This window comes from Myotis lucifugus, unplaced genomic scaffold (genome assembly GCF_000147115.1).
Source record: "Myotis lucifugus unplaced genomic scaffold, Myoluc2.0 scaffold_2828, whole genome shotgun sequence".
NCBI classification, from domain to species: Eukaryota; Metazoa; Chordata; class Mammalia; order Chiroptera; family Vespertilionidae; genus Myotis; species Myotis lucifugus.
Genome location: NW_005873876.1, coordinates 1 through 16,820, shown reverse-complemented (window position 1 = coordinate 16,820; position 16,820 = coordinate 1). Strand labels below are relative to the sequence as shown.

At 39.6% G+C, this 16,820-nt stretch overlaps 1 protein-coding gene across 1 annotated transcript; it reads right to left on the bottom strand.

Moving 5' to 3' along the window:
* Nucleotides 1-296: 296 nt before the first annotated feature.
* LOC102429697 (protein FAM204A) lies at nucleotides 297-16,733 on the bottom strand (the record flags this gene model as incomplete). Its single annotated transcript, XM_006108618.2, has 5 exons — nucleotides 297-1,107; nucleotides 1,403-1,509; nucleotides 12,251-12,340; nucleotides 16,418-16,517; nucleotides 16,703-16,733. Coding segments are annotated over 5 exons (380 nt in total), but the record flags the coding sequence as incomplete, so codon positions are not given.
* Nucleotides 16,734-16,820: the final 87 nt, after the last annotated feature.

The following is a 16,820-nucleotide window of genomic DNA, read 5'->3' as shown; positions in this document are numbered from 1 at the left end:
AATAATAATGTTCCTAAATTTATACCATCAAACCAGAGGAAGTGTGCAGCTCTGTATCTCTACCGAGCCCCGAGGAGGGAGGCGCCACAATACCAGAGGCCTGCCAGACTCCAAACCTCCAGCTGTGGTCGTGTCAACAGCTGGTCATACAGTTTCTCAAAGGCCCTGCTAATGAGGACTCTGACACACACATAATAAAGTCTACTTCCCATGCACCAATCCTCTTTCAGCTCATTAATGCACCCACATTTTAAGGAAAACTAGGGGAGAGGAGTAAGAACAATCCAACCACGTTCTTAGAAGGTTCCAAGTTATATTGTCTTGAGTTATAACATTCTAATGTAATTATACCATTTTCGCTTCTAGGAATCATCTCGTAATGTAAGGAATGACATGGCTGGGCTGAGATATTTAGGAAGACATTTCCAGCAAGAGCTGAATTTCAATCATTCTCCAAACACCACATGCTGTCTTTGTTTTATTGAGATATTTTATCTGAAGGCACTAAAACCAACCAATTGCTTTTATTATGTTCCTGTCAAGTATCAACTCCACTGCACCCAATAAAGAACCAATCATTACTCTTAAAACATTAAGATGAAGTCATTTGTAAAGACTATCAATGGAGACTTTCTTACACTTATGATGAATCCATTATAAAGATGCCAATCTTGAAAACACAATTCCAGAATGAGTACAGTTCCACTGAGGACAGATAACAAAGTACCAGGAGCTTAACGGCTATGCTATACCAAACGGATGAAAGTGAAATCGATTACACTGCAGGTCTCTATAAAGAAATAAATAAAGCCGAGCTTTCCCCTGTAGTGGACTCAGACTCCTGTACCAACAGAACACTCCGCTCCGTTCACCTCAATGGGCTGAACTCTTCAGAAAAGGACTGATGATCACCCTCCAAGTGTTATGCTTATTTTTTCTTTCTTCTTCTATCCATTTCCTGACATCTTTAACAGAAGCAGGGATAGCTTCAGTCTTCTGAGCAATTGAAGACTTAGGAAAAGACACACTGTCCTGAAGAACTCTGGCAAGGCAAGTTACATGTAGCCCATGTTGCTTTTGGTTTCCCATCTCTTCTTTGCTTCAAATCTAAAATGAAGAACATAAACATCTCAATTTATTTCTAAAATATGTCACTAAAGTAACATGTTCACTAAGTGCCAAAGTAAAATAAACTTAAATGTTCACATACTCCACTGATTACAAAACACACATCAAACAGGATGAAGAAATGCCTCATCATTTACAATCCGACACACAGCAGCACGCATACAAAGAAGACAGTGAGTAGCAATTACACACACGCCGGACCCATAAAGCGTGTCACAGGATGTGTCCATTTCTAGGAAGCTGGTGGCGTCACCACTAAAAGCCGTAAACTTACCCCCACGCAAGTTTCTTCTTTTTTCGAGCAGCCTGTGAATTTTCAGCTTCCTTTTTGGCTTTTACAAATTTATGGCAGGCAATTGCTTTGGCAATTTTTACACCAAGCTAAGAATTAGAAAGAAGAAAAAGAAAATGAAAAGTGAAAATAAATATTCCAGCTAATACAAGACTACAAACACTTGAGAACTTGAGGGTAAGAAAGCTGTGCCCAGAAATGAGAAATCCATGTGCTCCGGACGCCTTGAGCAACCAACTATAGGGCTACACTGATGTGGCCCATTGCCTCCCAGAGAACCCTCACTGGGCCCGTCTCCTGGGTGGAAATGCTTCCCAAACTGAGGCCCCTCGAGGGCCCACAAAGGTTGTGGTGAAGATCTGCAGCGATCTCAGCAAACAGGAGGCCAAACAGTTTACCCGATGCGACTGCACAGACTGACAGACACCGCGTGTCTTCGCTATGGGCCAGAATTACAGCCACTCAGCATGGTCACACCAGTTATCTCATGCTGACCAGAAGCTCTGACTGGCAGTCAGAGATGTCATTAATAAAACCTGAGAAAGCGAATGACCCACTTGTATGAGGGGCAACAGCTTTTAATGCACTGACAGGTGAGAAGGCTGAGCACCAGGACCGCAGGACCGAAGTCTTCCCTCCGCTGGTCCCTCAGTTCATAGTCCTCCTCACACCCATCTGCCAGACTATAAGGTCCAATCAAAATGAGACCTCCTGCATGGCTGGCATGGCTGTTGTTGAGCCTCGACCTATGAACCAGAAGGTTACTGTTCGATTCCTGGTCAGGGCACATGCCTGGGTTGTGGGCTCAATTCCCAGTAGGGGCCTGTAGGAGGCAGTCAATCAACAATTCTCTCTCACCTTTGAAGTTTCTCTCTCTCTCTCTCCCCCTCTCCCTTCCTCTCTGAAATCAATTAAAAAATATATATTTTTAAATAATGAAACCTCCTCCTCTCCCACGCTGTCTTCTCTAACTCAGCCACCAGTCTTTGTTGCTGCCGCTCCAGCTCTTAGCGACTACAGCCACCACACTGCTTTCCCAGCTCTGCTGCAGGGCCGCCCTCAGGGGTGTCTCCAGGACAAGCGTGGGATCTAGTCTGAGCTAACAGTGCCTGTCTATGTGGACGTAAGAGTCCAGACTAAACAACCAAGGCGAAAACTCTGGTGTTTCTTACCTTTCCTATCCCTGTACTCAACGACCTATGCCTATTGTGGACAGCAGACTTAACATGTTAAGCCCCCAAGTCCGTCACTGGTGACTGACACTATACGTTCCGTCCAGAAGACAAAACAGGCTGGGCGCTTAACGTGTTAAGCAAGAGTAGAAAGGACTGGCCGCCACTGAACGTCAACTATTGAAGCCCAAGTGTTAGGAATCTGTTTGCCAATAATGAGACTCAGTAGGTGGTTAAGAGCGCATGTATAAGGAGAGGCCGGTTGAGCACTGAGGTCTGGCATGCCTGACATTTCTTCCAGTTGATCCTGGAGAAGTTTCTTTGGGTGAAACGAAGGAGTAGGAATCAAGCCTGCCTGGGGTTCCTAAAACAGAGCAAAACTAGATCTGATTTTTCAGTGGAGGAAAGTCTATAGCAGTGATGGCGAACCTATGACACGTGTATCAGAGGTGACACGCGAACTCATTTTTTTGGTTGATTTTTCTTTGTTAAATGGCATTTAAATATATAAAATAAATATCAAAAAATATAAATCTTTGTTTTACTATGGTTGCAAATATCAAAAAATTTCTATATGTGACACGGCACCAGAGTTAAGTTAGGGTTTTTCAAAATGCTGACACACTGAGCTCATAAGGTTCGCCATCACTGGTGTATAGAAAGAATGAAAACAAACAGAAGCAACCTGACAGGTGTGGAAGTGGTCCCACCAATAGGAAGGTCATGAAGAAAAGAAGATCGAGTGTGACTTGAGAGCCCGCGGGAGAAGGCAGACCAGTTTCTTCTCAAAATTCAAACCAACATTAGCGGCGCCAAGACTGCCGCCATCCCCTTTCTCACGAGGATGACATGCATTTGACAATTATAAGGGCACAAATGCATCATTCTGCCAGGCACTGCTCTAGGCACAAGAGCTACAGCCCTGGACAAAAGGACACATTTTCAAACTGTGGGCCTGGGAGAGGGGTTGCCAGGAGCACTGCTTCAAGACAGGGCCTGTTCTCTTGATTCTCTTTTCACTTCCAGTTCTTTATCGCAGAAAAGTTCACCTAAGTCAACTAAAGAAGGCTAGGAATCAAAGGGCTGTCGCACATCCCCAAAGAGGAAATGAAACTCTGAAGGATGCTGTGGGAGGATCTATCAGGATTTCCTATCCATGAAAAACTACCCGTTTACCATAGTGAAAAAGCAGGCTAGCACCTGTCAGGTCAGGCTAGTCAATGCTGCAGTATCAAAGGAATCCCCATCTCACTGGCTGAACTTTTCTTTCTCGTTTCACTTAAAAGTCAGCAGACGGGCAGGGCTCTCCTCCATCTTGTGGTGCCAGCGTCTCAGCATGTGGCTTCCGAGCCGAGTTCACCGTGGCAGAGGAAGAGCCGGCCAGAGGGTCTCACCCTGGCTCCCAAAAGCTTAAGTCCAGAAGTGACACACGTCATTTCTGCTCCAGTCTTCTGGTCAGAGCTGCTCATACGGTCCCACCTAAATGCCAGGCGGCCGGGAGTGCAGGAGAGCAGTAAGTGCACTTGGTAACAGCCTGCCGTCATAAACGCAGCTCGCCCCGTGACTGAGATGTACTCTGGGCCTCTCTACATTCACCTTGAGTGTTCAGTCTCTTCCCTGTCCCCACTTCCAAAGGGTAAAACACAGGACCCTGTATTTTTCTACTTAACTATATTCCTATGCATTATCTATCAAATGTAAATTTTGCCAAGTAAACTCCCCAACGGAAGTACCACTCAGCTAGTTTATCTTGTATTTAAATTGAGCTTATACGTTTTGAGTATGAAATAAAAATGACCCAAAACGTATTTGCCATGTACCATTAACCATGTGACCAAGTTATTTTCTAAAACTGTTATAATAATGTTGTGTACCTTCATGTGCTTAAAATAAATGCTCCCCTTATTCTTGTGGAGACTATGAAGAGTGGGAATATGTGGACGGGAGGAAGAATAACAAGATCTTCGGTGGAAGAGAGTCGAGAGGAAGCTCATTTCCCAGGCAAGTTGACTAACCCGAGCTCCAGAAGATAAAGGAATATCGTGCTATGTTTCAGTATTACAAACAAATAACACAGGCCAACAGGAATCCCCCTTCCCGTCTGTAAAAAGGAAAATGCATCTTCATACCCAAGTAAACATCACAAAAGCTTGGTCAATAGTTTTTATATTAAAAAACGGTTTCGGGTCATCAGATAACCATAGCAACACAATGTGGGAAGAAAAAAATGTTTAATGAATAAAAATCCATACAGAATTTCTTGTATGTGTAGCCAAAGTATCAGCATTTTCCATATAGAACATCCAATATTTTGCTGCATTTTAATTAAGGTGTCTAAACATTATCACAAAGAACTGCAAATTGGTCAGAGCAAGCGGTAAGGAAAATTAAGCTCTAAAGGCTTTTTATCACCATATTTCAGGAACCAAGGGTGTAAAATGTTCTAATTTGGGATATATTAAAAGCCATAAAAGGTCTTTCAAAAAGATTAATGGTACTTTGCTTGGATTTAAGATAAGGGCTTTAGCTGGTTGGGAAAGCAGGGCCCTGGCTGGACCCTGGAGGCATTCATCTTTACAGCCACTTGGAAGATTTGTAAAAGCGTCTGCATAACCTCAAGCAAATGCTCCGCGACATTTTTTTAATTCCTTTCAATTTTACAGGTTTAGCATGTGTAAATCATACTGGGTTATAAAATAGATATAATGGCACATCTTGTAACATAGTCGAGATTTTTAAAAGACAAACTTTCACAATCAAGTTAAGTTTTTCTTGCTAAACCTTGCTATTCTAGAGTTTGCTGATAATTATTTGAAGCATCTGATTCAAACAGCTTAATCTAACCCAACTGTAAAAACTTCTTATCCATTCCATAAAATATTTTACTCATCTCAAAATTACTAGCCTGTAACAGATTTATAAAGTTTTCCTCCCTTTTGGATACTTTCAAGGCACTTATTTAAAAATACCAATTATCATACTTTACCTTTTTATGAAATAATAGGTCTCTATGAAAAATATTTATGCCATTCTCTTTTGTTCTTTAATTAAATGAAAACAGATGTTTTCTGAAGTAAAGCGGAACCATTACTGGAGTACTTAAAGTGTCAAGGTCTTTAATTTTTATATCAGTTTGGTCGACAATTCCTGATTGTCTTTACTCAAGCTCAACATTAATGTCAAGCAAGTTACCTAGGAGACGAAAGAGATCAAAGAGACAAAAACCCCTCCAATGTCTGATTAATCAAGTCTGCAAACAGCTTATTTCTTTTAGCCTGCATGCAAGTATGAAAATGAGATTCTGGGAGCCGAACACTGTGCAGATTTGTTCATTCTTATCAGAACAAAGCCAGCGGCAGCTTATTTCATGGATCATTGGCACTGTCATCAGCGCTACACAGAGCGGGTGACAGCTCCTCATTTTGAGGCTTGAACAAAATTAGCAAAAAGTCGGCACAAATTAGCCTCTCATCTTTTTGGTAATATGACATTATTCATTTACTTTTTATCCAATTTTTAATTTTTTCCTTGTCAGCTATCCCTTTCTAGTCTCTTCCATGGCATCCTAAAATGCCGCCTTATAAACAAGCAGAGAAACAGCCAAAGTTGAAATATCATGCAAAGTTCAAAAAGCAAATAAGGGGGGGAAAGCACTTCCAATGATTTATAACGCTTTGTTTTTTTATATAGCTTTCAAAACTTTGCACTAATATTGATAAACAGCTCAGAATGCCATGCAGTTAAAGAGTTTTAGAAAACTGGTAGTTTATTTCAATAAAGACGACGTGGCTAATTAAATACGGTGTGTGCGTTGGTAAATTCTGGATGTCTGTATCGGGATTGGTACCGTCCTCTCCAGGGTCATACCTGGGATGCTGGAGCTCTGGTAACAGCACACAGGCTACACCATAGCTAGTCATTTAAACTCAGACTTTAAATCAAATCATTTCCTCTCTATTCAAAAAATAGCCTCATTTCATTGTCATCTAAAAATGTGCATGCACAGCTTTGCAAGTTTGTGTACCACATCTATGTGCATGTACAACTGCACAAACACCTATTATTTAATACCTACACCTTCATATCAACTAACCCAAATAGTTTTTATTTCTAAGTATAACCCAACAAATCCTGTTTTTAAAACACATCATAAAGATCTATTATACACAAATATCATATATATTGTGTGTATGTCTGTGTGTGTATGATTCACCTTGCAATAGTTAAAAATGTATTTGGCCCGTGATATGTGAGAAGATATACTTTGATTCATATAATCAACTTCGATTTCATAGTGCAATAGCTTATATAACACCTGTTTTAATGATGACTATTACGGCTTCGAATTATAAGTAGATTACAGTACTCCAAAGGAGGGAGAAAAGATGTTATACTATTGAAATTACTTCTGGAAACAGACATTTATATTCAAACAACTTATCCATTCATAAGGGGGAAAAAAGCATTAAAAAATTAACCATAAGCTGTTAGATGCTTTACACATTCCCCATAAGAAAGACAGTTTTTTTTAAAAGAACTGTAGTGCTGTTTTCAGCAATTTCTTTATCTCTGTTCTTCTAAGTAAGAAAGCTTATTAACAAGCTTTGAACTTAAAATCACATTTACAATAATGTGCCATCAACAGTTTTATAAGCTAATTAGAAAAAGATTAATTAATGACTGGCTGCTAATAAAATGGCAATCATGAAGAAAGAAACCGAGGGTGCTAAGCTTCAACTACCACCAATTAAGAGCTAATTACAAACAAATTATATATGTGTTTTGCTGTGGGCTTTAATTTACTAAAATGGTTTTAATTAAAAGAGAAAACATGCTGATTAATTGAACTGCAGAAAAAATCTACAGTATAAACTGTGCTTTGTCTGTCTCTTTAATTAGACTTGTAACATCTGAAATCTTTTTTTAAGGTTTTTTAAAAGCACAGATAAACATAATGAAAAGGGAGCATAAGGAACACCATTCTAGGTGATCATCCACTCATACCTCAAAGGTTAAAACATCCTCAATGTGATGAATCTAAGCAAGCGAGGAGAACCCACACTCAGTACCATTTTTGCTTTTCCCATGTTAAAATGCTCCAACTTCAAGGCTGCACACAATGTGTTAGTGAGAATGAACATATGTTGAACCTCAATGTAAAGGAACTCAATGAAGTCTTTCCTTACCTGCATAGGAATAGTTTATTTTTCATACCTTGTGCTAATTATTCATCTATGTGAGATAACTGAATTACTTCTAAAAACTAAGGAGAACAAGGCTTCAAAAGTATTAAAATCACCATTTAAAAGCCTCCCATTCTATGCGCAGACTACAAAACGATACACAGACGAACATTTAAATTAAAAAGCCACTAAGACAACCAAAGTTAATGAAAGGGAGTCAGTTCTAGATGATCCTTGATAGACACATACCCCCCAGGGGGCTGAGAGCGAACTTGCCCAAGAAGCTGATCATGCTGCTGACCAGCTGACAGAAGCCTACAGACCGAGTGGGAGCTCTTCTCTCCCCGGAGCCCTGTCCTTTCCCACTGCTACTCGGTGAAATGTACCACACAGAAAATGGCCCTAAACTCTACTGTCTAACTGCAAAGAGAAAAAGACAGAAGGCAGAGTAGTAAAATTTCAAAGAAGGCCATAAAATATATTTCGCAGGCATTAATGACTTTATAATGAAATAATGTATTCTTCATATAAACCCCTGGTACTAGATTAACAGAATAATGTCATTTCTACAAAAATAAAATAATGAAATGGAGATATTTAATTTTAAATTCTTAATATATACAAATGAGTAATATTTAATGCACTTTTACTTTGTTTACACACTCTTCAGTGGCTAGAAATCACAATAATTAAGAAAATGGGCAGTACCTGCCATTCTTCATAAGGTCACAGGTTCTTACAGTAGCTCACTGGAATATATGTTCAGCTTCATATCGAATTATTTTACTTTGGAAACATGGTTAAGATATTTCTACCCATTCACAAAAATAGGAAGAAACTACTTCTGCTCTCTGGATTATAGAATTAAAGGTTTAGAACCACAAAATTTCCTTCATTGTAGTAGTCTTTCAGTTCAGGTTCTTTCACGTGATGTCAACACCTTTCCTAAAATGTTAGAGCTCTGAAAATAGCATTGATTGGCAGTGACTTTAAACTTACCAAGTTTGGCAGCATTTCTATTCCAAAAATGTAAACAAATGTTTCAATTCTGAACTCTAGATATGATAATGCTTCATGTGCTTTGATAGCTAAACCTATCAAAATTATTTGGGAAGAGGTGGGTTTTTTTTGGGGGGGGGGGGGAGTCTCAAAGAGGGGGCAGTAATTCAAGCTCTTATTCCATCAAGACAACATGGCACGTACATCACCATAAACTAAACCAGAATAAAAAGGGTGAACTGTAGCCAGAATCCTCACAGGGAAACAGCCTAACAGTGAACTGTATTGGGAAAATTCTGAAAGCCAGAATAAGCACTCTGGATCCGAAGCATTTCTGATGAAGGACCACTTCTTAGATGTTCATACAAAATGCAAAAACTATCCTTCAATGTATATATACCCCTCTTCAATGAGAATGCCTTCAGATTTTCTAGGAAACTGCTCTAAAAACAGAGCTTTATGCTCCAAATTAATAACCTGCCTAAATTTAAGACAGCACTTAATGTGTTTAGCTAGGAAAAAATATAACTCAAACTTTTTTTAAAGGCCATTCCTACCTTTGTTATTTTAAATATTAACAAACTATTATTTCAACATTAACTTTACCTATGTTTTAGAATCCAAACATTTAAGTAGTCTATTTTAAAAACTAAAAATGTAGTATTTTTATCTATTAAAAAGTAGTATTATAATGGGATATTTTTATCATTTATACTGTGAGACCTTGATTAGGTTCTAAAAAAATACTATATCCAACAGCACTAATGGTGGAAGTCATTGCCTTTGTCCTGCATTCATAAACTCGAGCAAAAAGCTTTAAAATATCAACAGTTTATGTCATTACTCCAAATGAAGGTTTTAGGCCTTAGCAAAGATGTGAATATCAATACCTTGCAAATCAGTACAAATATGTGTGTGTGTGTAAGTAATATTTTTAAAAAACAACTTCTTAAACAGATTCATCAGTATGACACAAACCCACGTATATTTTTCACTTCATCTCTCCTCCAAAATTGTAGGGAGTCCCAAAGCAACATCACCACATGGCAAAACCAGAGGTAACTGCACAATCTAGGCTCTAAACACGGAACCTGTTTCTATACAAATTCAGATCACAGACATCCTTACGGTCACCATTAACCTAAGGCAGTGATGGCAAACCTATGACATGCGTGTCAGAGGTGACACGCGAACTCATTTTTTTGGTTGATTTTTTCTTTGTTAAATGGCATTTAAATATATAAAATAAATATCAAAAATATAAATCTTTGTTTTACTATGGTTGCAAATATCAAAAAATTTCTATATGTGACAGGGCACCAGAGTTAAGTTAGGGTTTTTCAAAATGCTTCCCTTAGGTCCTAAGGGAAGGTGATTCTGGAGAAAAAGTGCTTGCTGTGTCACAACCACAGGGTACTGACAGCCTTATTTTGAGGAACTGTATTCAAGGCCCATCCCCAAACACTGTTCTACTTTGGGCTTCATTTTCCTCAGGACTGGTCCTACCCTATTGGTTTCACAGGCTTATAAATGTTAAACATCAAAAATTAGTTTCACTTATTATGGTTAGAAAAGGCTTACAGAACTCTGGGATCTGTGCCTCTGAGCAAAGGCTTTATCAGCTGGCCCCAGTCACTGCTTCTTGAAAAAAGAAAATGCTCCTGATTAAAAACCAACATACCTGATTTCCAAAAGGGTACTCACCACGCATGTATACATTTAATTACAAAGGGTTTCTGTCCCAACTCACAATTACCTCCTTCTCAAAATCCCATCTCTCATCTCCACGGTGTTTGACAGCAAAGGGATAAATATAAAAATTAAATCTCAAACTAAACTATTTATTAAGAAATTCCATCTTGATTACTTTATTCTTCATGGGCACTTAATTAACATAGCATCAGTATCTTTCCAATGTCTGTGTCTGAACAGCAAACACCTTCCAGATGTTTTCCCACTTATACAAAGACAAGAATAGGACTCAAATTATTGTCTTCTTGTCATCAGAATCCTCAACCCACCCTAAATAAATTTATTGTAGTAAAACAAAGCATTACATTTGTATGACTGTAAAAAGGGCACTTGAGAAAAATGTTTACTATCCTTACAAATGCTGAAAATACCATGTATTCCTATAGCAATCGCATTTGTCGTAAGTGTGACAGAAAATAACAGCCCTTAAAATGGAAAACACCTCATCTGTATGATACAATTCCCACTTCCAAACAGCAGTGTGACAAAGCAAAACACAGAACTAGACACCAAATACCCGCCAAGGAAACATTCATTTCTGAAGCCTCCAAGGCACACGTCTGTGCAGCCTCACGGGCAGCTTCGCGGCAGAGAAAGGAAAGCTCACGAGGAACAGGGGCGGGGCAGACAAGGTGGAGTGAACAAGCAGCCGCTGCCTGCCACCAGCCACAGGTGAGCCGTCTCCTCCCAGGGCATCAGTTAAGCTTCAGGAAAGAAAGATAACTTCTAAATCCCTAAGCCTCACTACTGGACATAAAAATACAAACCTCACAAAATACTTATAGCTGGCAGCCAAAAATAGAAAACAAACAAACAGCCATCGATAGATTTTTGACATCTAATGATGTAAGAGTGAAATAGTATTTCCATAGAAAAATTTATTAAAATAGTAATTTCATCACTCGTCTCAGTTAGAAAATGCTCACCTGTAGGTGAGTAAGAAAGAACAGTATACACGGCCAACAGTTTACACAGATGACTGATGCTGCTGTCCACATACTCAAACCCCATGGACCAGTTACAGCTTAAGAATAAAATGAAGAAAGGGGAGAGATGCTAAAAGTGAAAGCTATAGTAGCAACGACAAAAAAATTTACAAAACAACAGCAACACCACCACATATGCCAATATGAGCTCTTTACTCTACGTGTGCCCTTGCCTAGCAACACCTGGCAGTGATCCCCCCAGAAGGTGCAAGTCAGAATCTTCCAGAAGCCTGGTACTTGGAAAAAGAATATTCAATATATCTATTAGTTTTGTACTATAAACTATACCTTTTTTTGTTTTAAAGACTGAAAATTCTTTAGGGCTGAGGGAAATGTGCAGAGTATGAAATAAGAATGCATTATGGGGAGCAAGTGTTAGAAAAACATTGAGAGATGTGGCATTACAACACACAGAGTTATATCAACTCTCCTCCGGGAGAGTTAAACTGAGGTAATGATGCAAACAGAAGAAGAAAGCTAGCCGCTAGCCTTTTCATCATAAGGGGCAGAAAGGTCTCTGAACTAGGTAAAATCATGCAGTATTTCCACCGTAAGTTTTAGACTTAATTTAAAAACATTAAAAACAAAGATATTTGTAAATACATGGCAGAACAAGAGGGAAGAAAATGGACTGGAAGGAAAATCGTAGGTCAAAAATCTGAATACTGAACTTACTTATGATCATAAAAAATGTACATTCATTTTAGAAAATTTGGAAATAAGAAAGGTTTGACTTACCTCTCGGGTAGCTAGCTGGTTGCTGAGCTCCTCGGCCTTCTCAATATTCCACTCTTCCACAGCCTGGTCTATGCTCTTTTCAAGGCCCGACTAGAAAGAAACAGAACCTGAAACTTAAAGGCAGAAAAGAAAGGCAAACAAACATTCGCTAGCACAGACTATGCAGCAGGCTACAGTTTGAGAACCACTGACCTAAACAATGCCTCCCGTTCCTCCAACATCTTTCCTTGTTTAGGCTTTCCCCACCATTTCTTTCGACCATTTTCACATCTAGGTGCTTCAGCAGCAATGTCAGAGAAAGTCAAATAACTCAACCCACTGGCTTCGCTAAAAGCCATTTAAACAATCCAGCTGGGTGGGCTCTCAATGCTGCCCTTGACAGGCTCCACAGGCCTCTATGACACTGTTACATGTCTCTCCCATTACTCCAAATACCCTCAACCCCACCTCCTTCCTTTTCAGACTGTAACTCTACCCCCACTTTACGGGAGCGGGAGAAGGGAGGGAAAAGAAGAACCAAGGATATGTATGTCCTTTCTACAATCTTCCTCTCATCCACCTCAAAAAAGTTATCTTCAGGTATTCTGTTCTTCATTCCTTACTGCCCCCAGGAAAGAATCATCTCCCTTGCAAGACTAACCCCACCTCCTGTGCTCACCACAATCCCATCTGCTTTCATGCTATCCAGAACCTTGCTCTTTAAACTTTCTACCCCCATCTTTCTTTCATCCTACAAACAAGCTTGTCCTCCCCGTTCTGGACCAGGGACTAGATGGGATGCCTCAGCCTCTTTCCTCAAACTGATTTCTTCTTATGTTAGTACTACTTCTCTCTCTTCTAAAGAAAACACTCTTATCAGTTGCCCTGATGTCATCTCATTTCTTAACGCTCTAAGCCAGAGTCTACGGTCACAGGAGACACCAACTGTTGTCCTTTTACCTGAGCATCTTTTATGTTAACTACATCCACGTTCTATCCCCCCCAAATATCTATTTTCAATCTCCTCTGAAGCCCCTTATCTCTTGTTGCCCCTTCGTGACAGCACTCCTGCGATTTCTGTGATTGACCCCTTCTTCTTACTCTTATTTCACACCGTAATTCAATCCTAGGCCTTCAATTAATTCTTATAAGCTGCTTTGGATCTCTATATAATTTAAAGCATCTGACCTTTCACCTTATCAAAATCTACAGCTCCAGCTACTTCCTAGTTATCTTCATATTGAAGGTAGCGTCCTCCTTTTTTAATTATGTCTAAAAACAAGTTCCTCACTCCCGCCTGCTCCTCCTTTAGAGCTGACTACCCTATCAGTCACCCCTGATAAAATCCTCAGTCAGCTTCAATGCCTCCAATTCTGTGCTCTTAATTTAACTGTTTTGTAGTGTCTCTCATTTCTCCTTTCTGTGCTTCTTCAGGGCGTCATAATCTCATTTGAAAGATTATAACCATCTCCAAAGTGGTCTTCTATCTTTCTTAAGCGGATACCATGTCATTATCCAGCTTAAAACAATACCACTTTCTTACTCCTTTTGAATAGCACCCAATTCCCTTCATAATAGGATCTCAGTACCTGTACCTGGAATATTTTAATTAATATTTCTTTTTATAGTCAAAATAAACTATTTTCATTTAAGAAATACTAAAACAATGGCCTCTCCTTCCTACATAGAACATTAGGTATCTCCTCAAATGCCACTGAGATATGTGAAAACAAAACATTAATATCAAACTTTAATTTTCCCTGCACCACAAATTCTGGGGTAGCCTGACACCTCCACCCAGACCTGCTCTCCAGTCTTTCACCTCAGCAACCTGGTCTAACAGCATCCATTCTTGAGCCTGCCCTGCGTATTCCACATGGCAGTCTGCTGTGTCCCTCCAATTAGGTAGGCTTCCTGAGATACGGATCATCTGGGTGCCACAATCCCTTACTCCAGACGTAGAATAACACAGGTCAGCGAGCAGAGAGGAATCCAACCTATTTTTCCACCAACGCCCAAGAATAAACCAGTAGTCTGTTTACTCAGTCAACTTGCTACTTCCCTTTGGCTACCATGGATGGGCCACAGCTTACAAGTTAATGTCACAAAGGGGGAAACAGGAACATTCCCCTCTTCTAGAAACTTGTATGAACTGCTGAGCTTAAAAATATACTTTTTACTTAAAAATAAATCATCTAAAATTATAAATGTATCTCTTCACCATCAATCAACCTCCATTACCCAGCTGTTTGGAGCAGCGTCTAATGGAGATGGCATAATATAGTAGAAAAAACAATGGATTAGGAGTCAGGATTAGGAGTGGTCACAGCTCTGGATAAATGAGGTACTTAATTCTTAAGTGTCTGTTTCATTAAAGAAAACCAGTTATTGGCTTGGATGACCAAAACCCTCTCCTAGAAATAAAATCCTAGAATTCCACTTACATGTTCAACTTTTTTTTAGCACTTTTAGAAGATATTAACATTCCAAATGCTTACATTAGTACAAAATCATCCTTACTAAACTCTTCCATCACCTAGCACCATAAGCTAACAGCACTTGACAAAGAGCATGGCTGGTGAGGTCACAGTCCAGCTCCTCTACTTGACAAAGCTGGAACCACAAATTCACATGTAAAATTCTGTTGTGTGAGTTCCTAATGCACATGCCCTCAATGATGCACCACCACCCAATGGGTGAAAATCAGGTTTTTCATAAGGAATATTGATTAATCAGAAAATGGTAATGATCTCTATGCACACAGTCATCTACAGCAATGGCCCACGAAGGAGGCACACACAAGGTACAGTATACCTGGGCTTCACCAGGCAGGACCCTGTGCTCTAGCCCTACCACTCAGTGGTCTGTTTTCATGCTGCTGGAATCTGTCCATCATTCCTGCATGTGAATATGTAAGTTACTCACGCATTCAAACCTCTACTCAGTATTAATCATCTATATAAAGACCGACAACTCCCAAATGTGTTTCTAAAGCTGACTCTCCTCCAAGCTGCCTCATTTTACCAACAGTCTATTGTCCTCCTGCTTGCTGATATCACCCACGCCCCACACTGAACTCTGGAGGCCCCACTCTAAATCTTCTCCCCTCCCAAGCTTTCCCATCTTCATAACTATTATCACTATGCTTAAGGTAAAACTGTGAATGGCTCTTTCCCTCCTCATTCTCCAAATCCTCCCCACTACCTCACAAACAATCCAGAGCAAATCCTGTCAATTCTACTTCGGCCGTATACCTCAAATCCTCCCACTGTTCCCCATCCTCCGCAGCAGCATTCTTGTTCAAGATGACCTCATGCCTAGAAGGGCCTCCTAACTGCTCTCTTCTCACCTACTTTTGCTGCCCCGCTGTCCATTCTCTACATAATAGCAATCTTTTTAAACATAATTTAGATCATGTCACTCCTTTTAACTGAAAACCCCTGAAGGACTCTCAAGTGCATTGTCACTAAAACCCAACTCCTTTCTCTGCCCCTGAAGGTCCCAGAGTTTGCTCCCTACCTGCCGGCCTCTCCAATCTTATCTTGGGACCCCTCCTCCTCACTAACGGCTCTCCAGCCAGGCTGACCTAGTGACTCCAATGTCCGATGATGAACGACTCTTTCCTCCCTAGGACCTCTATCCAGCCAGGGGTCCTCAAACTTTTTAAACAGGGGCCAGTTCCCTGTCCCTCAGACCGTTGGAGGGCCGGACTATAGTTTAAAAAAAACTATGAACAAATTCCTATGCACACTGCACATATCTTATTTTGAAGTAAAAAACCAAACCGGGAACAAATACAATATTTGTATTTGCATGTGGCCCGCGGGCAGCAGTTTGAGGACCCCTGATCCAGGCAATCACTCTGCACTAGCATTCCTTATTTGGATGGTTCCTTCCCTCCTTCAGGTCTCAGTGAAATGGCATCTTCTGAGAAAGGTCTTCCCTGACCACAACAAGCTAAAGTGGGGCCTCCATTTGAATTTCTTCACAATACCCCATTCATTTCCTTCTTAACAGTTTTTGTTAATGATTTGTAACTATATATTTACTTCTTTATCTAGCACCTTGTTTGGCACATAGAAGGCATTTTAATAGTCACTTAATGAGAACTACCTTTGGCAAGGTTAATTACAAATATTTTCTACTGAGTAATATAAGATGCAATAAAAAAAATCAACAACACTTTACCTTCTCAATTTTTTTCTTTTTAACAGGGGGTTCAAATCTGTCATTGACTCCAAAATACTGAGTAAGTTCCTTCAACTGGGTTTCACTTGGGGACTGTTCACTATAAAAAGATAAACAATACATTTTACACTAAATGTACTCATTTTTATTTTTACTGTTTTTAATTGGTTACTACAATTATATTACAACAACTAGTTCTTATGTTTCAGAGGTAATTAATTTAACTATTTGTACAAATTCTACAAATACTAACTAGAATAGACAGATATTTTCAATTCCACCTACCTATGAGATTCTTCTTCATTCTTCAATTTACCTGAAAAGATTCACAGTGTTAATAGCTAAGTATTTAGTTATTTCAAAATTACATTTATTAAAAATTAATGAACTCAGTCGCAGTTTA